This window comes from Stigmatopora argus, chromosome 7, assembly GCF_051989625.1.
Source record: "Stigmatopora argus isolate UIUO_Sarg chromosome 7, RoL_Sarg_1.0, whole genome shotgun sequence".
Classification (NCBI taxonomy): Eukaryota; Metazoa; Chordata; class Actinopteri; order Syngnathiformes; family Syngnathidae; genus Stigmatopora; species Stigmatopora argus.
In genome coordinates, this window is record NC_135393.1 from 8,570,902 (window position 1) to 8,575,106 (window position 4,205).

At 37.8% G+C, this 4,205-nt stretch overlaps 1 protein-coding gene across 1 annotated transcript; it reads left to right on the plus strand.

The window, feature by feature from the left end:
• The first annotated feature begins 833 nt into the window (after positions 1-833).
• Positions 834-2,036, plus strand: rasd4 (rasd family member 4). The gene has a single exon (XM_077606089.1). It carries the CDS (start codon positions 961-963, stop codon positions 1,585-1,587), a length of 627 nt encoding a protein of 208 aa, XP_077462215.1. The 5' UTR covers positions 834-960; the 3' UTR covers positions 1,588-2,036.
• Positions 2,037-4,205: the final 2,169 nt, after the last annotated feature.

Here is a 4,205-nt window from a genome sequence, read left to right on the forward strand (position 1 = left end):
GAAAAATCTGCACTTTCAAAGTAAATGCTAATAGAAATATTATGAATCTGATTTTGTACTATACATTATTGAAATTTACACAGAATTATATGTACATTTACATTATTTAAAGGAAGTGAACTTCTCTCTAACTATATATTTTACTGTGTGCTGTTAAATGAAAGTTCATCGGCTTCAGAGTTTTCTTCCTTTTTTGCAGAGATGTTATTCCTTGAGAATCATACTCAGAATTTAAAAGATAGAAGAAAAAAAACATGAAAATGTTTGCCCTTTTTAGTCATTTCACCACTTTTAAAGTACAAAAAGTCTCTGAATTTTTTTGAAAGCATTGTTACACTGTTGCTAATCAATGAGTAACAATGGGAGTATGCATGCAGAAGTCTAACAGGGAAAATGAGATGATTAAAGCGGTGCTAGAGGTAGTATCAATCTACAGTGTAACGCTCCTATTGCTGCATTCAGGACTCAGGTCTCTCACCAGCGGTTTCCACAGTTTACCGCACAGGCTAGCGAAGAGCCATATACACCTTTCAAAAGAACCCTATGCCTCACCATCTTCTTGATCACCGAAAGCATGGTCGGCACGTAAAAGGAGGCAGAAAGGAATGCAGGGGGTGTAAAAGGCTAATATTGCAAAATCCTGCATTGTTCTTGCAAATGACTCACTGCACTACACTTTGTACGTACAAGGCCCTCATTTGCATGACTCGCTGTCTTTGGTTGCTTTCCAAGAGGCTTCTGTGCGCCAATTGGCTGAGTGAACGCTCTCACTCTCTCTCACTCTCACTCTCACGCTCTCTCGCTCGCTCTCAAAAACAGATAAAAGGCATGTGCGCATCTTCCTTGAGACTACAGTACACAAACAAGCATCTAACGCTGAAAGAAGAATAGAAGTTGACTCACAGTACGTAACTACAGAGAGATAGCCATCCTTTCATCCAATCCAAGCAGGTGTCCAACATGTCACTGCAGGTGAAAGAGAAGACTCAGGTGCGGCTTGCCTTCCTAGGGGCGGCCGGAGTGGGCAAGACAGCCCTGATACGCCGCTTCCTGCAGGACACATTTGAAGTTAAACACCGGCGCACGGTGGAGGAGCTCTACTGTCAGGAGTACGACATTGGCGGAGTCAAGATCACCGTGGAGATAATGGACACCAGCGGCAGTTACTCCTTCCCGGCCATGCGAAAGCTCTCCATCCAGAACAGCGATGCTTTCGCCCTAGTCTACGCCGTGGACGACCCAGAGTCACTGGAGACCCTCAAGAGCCTGCGGGATGAGGTCCTGGAGATCAAGGCAGACAAGCACATTCCCATTGTGGTGGTGGGGAACAAGGCTGACCGGGCAGACGAGAGGCGGGTGTGCGGAGATGAGATTGTGTCTGTGGTGGAGATGGACTGGAATAACAGTTACCTGGAGGCTTCGGCGAAAGACAACAATAATGTGGTTGAGGTGTTCAAGGAACTCTTGCAGCAGGCCAACCTGCCTAGCCGCCTCAGCCCGGCTCTTCGCCGACGCAGAGAAACTCTCCCCAAAGACACAGGCTTCAGGCCACCCATGAACAAAACAAACAGCTGCATTGTGTCCTAATGGCAGGGGCGAAAGAGGACGTCAAGTGAAAAAAGTGGGCGTCAAGTGTGGCCCTCCAGGCTTCTTGACACTCACCTGAAAGACACCAGAGAAGTCAAGTGGATCATTACAATTAAAGCATTCATTATTCCTCCTTTGATGTAGTGCTAGTGCCTACTTGCCGGTGATAAGGTCAATGTAACTTGAAAAAGATATAAGTTTAAATGTTCCTACTTATGAAGAACATTTTCTTATGGTCAATGTTTTTGTAAAGATGCTTGAGCCATGACTTTTTTCTGTAAAAATGTTTCTAGATGCACATTTAAAATGTAAATACACTGCCTATGTTTATTCATTGCTAAATAAGGTTGGTTTTGTATAGATTTTTTTAATCATCTCACTGTATTGTTGTGCTATTTATTGTAATGAACTGTTGCTTTAAATATGTACATAAATGAATATAAAATGTGGTTTTGAGTCTTGATATTTTTTTAAATTAAATATGGTTAATAACTAAAGAAAAATATTTTTTATCAAAAGATTATAATGATGTTTTTTACTTTTAGATTTGTTCTCATACGACAAAAATTTAAAGGTCCATTTTTCTAATTCTATAAATAGATATTTTCTTCCATTTCAAAAGATTTTATTTGCCTTATATATTTTATAACATAAACATTGTAGCAAAGGGATTTTAACCAAAACAAATATTCTTCCAAACAAAAATTATAATATCAAACAAAAACAATGTTTAAAAATAATACATACTTAAATCAAATTGAAACTTGATTCAATTTTTCCTAAAAAAACATGCCATCTTCACCATCAACATTACTTTGTATTAACCCATATTATTATTATCAGCATAAACTGAGAATCTGGCTTCAAATCAAGAATACAACTCAATCAAGCCAATCATCATAATTAAAGTTCAAAAGGCTAGAATTAAAGCTTAATCACCTAGTTGCAGTGACTGTGGGGTTGAAGTTCAATTGTTCAAATTGAGATTCATTTATTAGCATGAATTTGAAATAACTTTTGTTTTAACGTTTAAAACGTATTTGAAAAGGGCAATGGGGGGGGAATGCTCTTTAAATAGTGTTGACACCTTGAGGCCGATTATTGAGAATTAGTGACGTACTAGAATTATACTTTTTAATTATGTATTCTAACTCATGGACTGCCGTGGACGACCAATCCATTTTGAATATAATCGCTGCCAGCCACGCAATCAAACTGGATTGGACGTCTATCGCCGTCATTGGTAGTGAAACATGATCAATCAATGTTCACGACACTTAATAGATTTGATGAGAGTTGGAGTGTTAACGTTGGTTGACATCTGTTGGTGAAAAGCACACATTACATGCAGTTGACTGGCCACATCATAAATGGAACATAGACACGATTCTCAAAAGTAGGTAAATAAATAAATGTTTAAAAATCCATTAAATACATATTTACGTATATGGAAATACATTATATTCGAGGTGCTAATCAATTGTTTCTAAATCGGATCCATTCCGGTCAATCGTGATGATCTAGATTGCAAACATTGGATAATTGCGATTAAACACTGAAATTAAAGAGCCAAACGTGGGCATTTGTTTATTGTCAGATTTTTAGGATTAAAGCTATTGTGTTCACTTGCAATTTATTATGACTACATCTTTCTAAAACTATGACATATTAAATAAGAGATTAGACTTACCATTTTAGTTAGCGTTGTATTGTTAGTCCGCCTCATGTTCAAATTCCTCAATTGTGTATTAGAGAAACCTCATTCTCTGTATGTGTTGTAATTTGTCATCAATAACAGTTTTCATGTGAAATGTCTGTCGTCCTTTGCAACAAATGCATTCAACTTCATCTGATTAGGTGACACAAAAAAACATGTCAAAGTCAAACCTGGCAGGTCAATGAGACATGAACAGGACACACTGGGAACAAAAGAAAAAGTGACATTAAAAGGATTAAGCATTCCACTGCATACTTGGATGGAACACACAACTGAAATATACTCATTCTGACTAATAAATTTGGTGCAATACACCCTATAAAAATGTTGCAGTAGTGGTGTTTTTCTAATCATAACAACCTTTTTAGAGTAACTTTTCATGGATTGGGGAAAACAACTTAAAATCCATTGTAAATTCAAGTGAACAATCTTTTATTTTGTACTGTGTAGTATTATACTTTCATATTTGCTATTATTTACTGATTGGCTTGATGAAAACTTGTGCCTCAACTGCTTTGGAGAGTGATTCAGTTTTGTCCGAAGTTATAAATTTGGCTCCTTGCCCAACATGGATTGACATTATCATCCTTTGCAGGAAGAAGTTAAGCTGTGTGACATCCCAATTGAAGTGACAAGTCAGAACACAACCTTAGAATGTGGTGTATAATTTTGATTAAAAAAAGAAAGAAAGAAAAACGTGTCAGTGGTTGAACAGGTTTGAAAGTGAGACCGTTGAGTTGTTCCTGAAGCAGATGTTCCCTTTTACTTTAAACGTGACCTGCGCAACCTACTCTCACTACAGAACCAAGTGAGTTTCCTGTTTAATTTTGAGGAAATGGCTGGGTAAACGTTAGTTTGCAGTTCCTCTTTCACTCTGCTTTTAAAATGTGCTTCAGTGTTC

Coding starts and splice junctions, on each gene's coding strand:
- rasd4 (XM_077606089.1), top strand. CDS start 961: ATGTCACTGCAGGTGAAAGAGAAGACTCAGGTGCGGCTTGCCTTCCTA.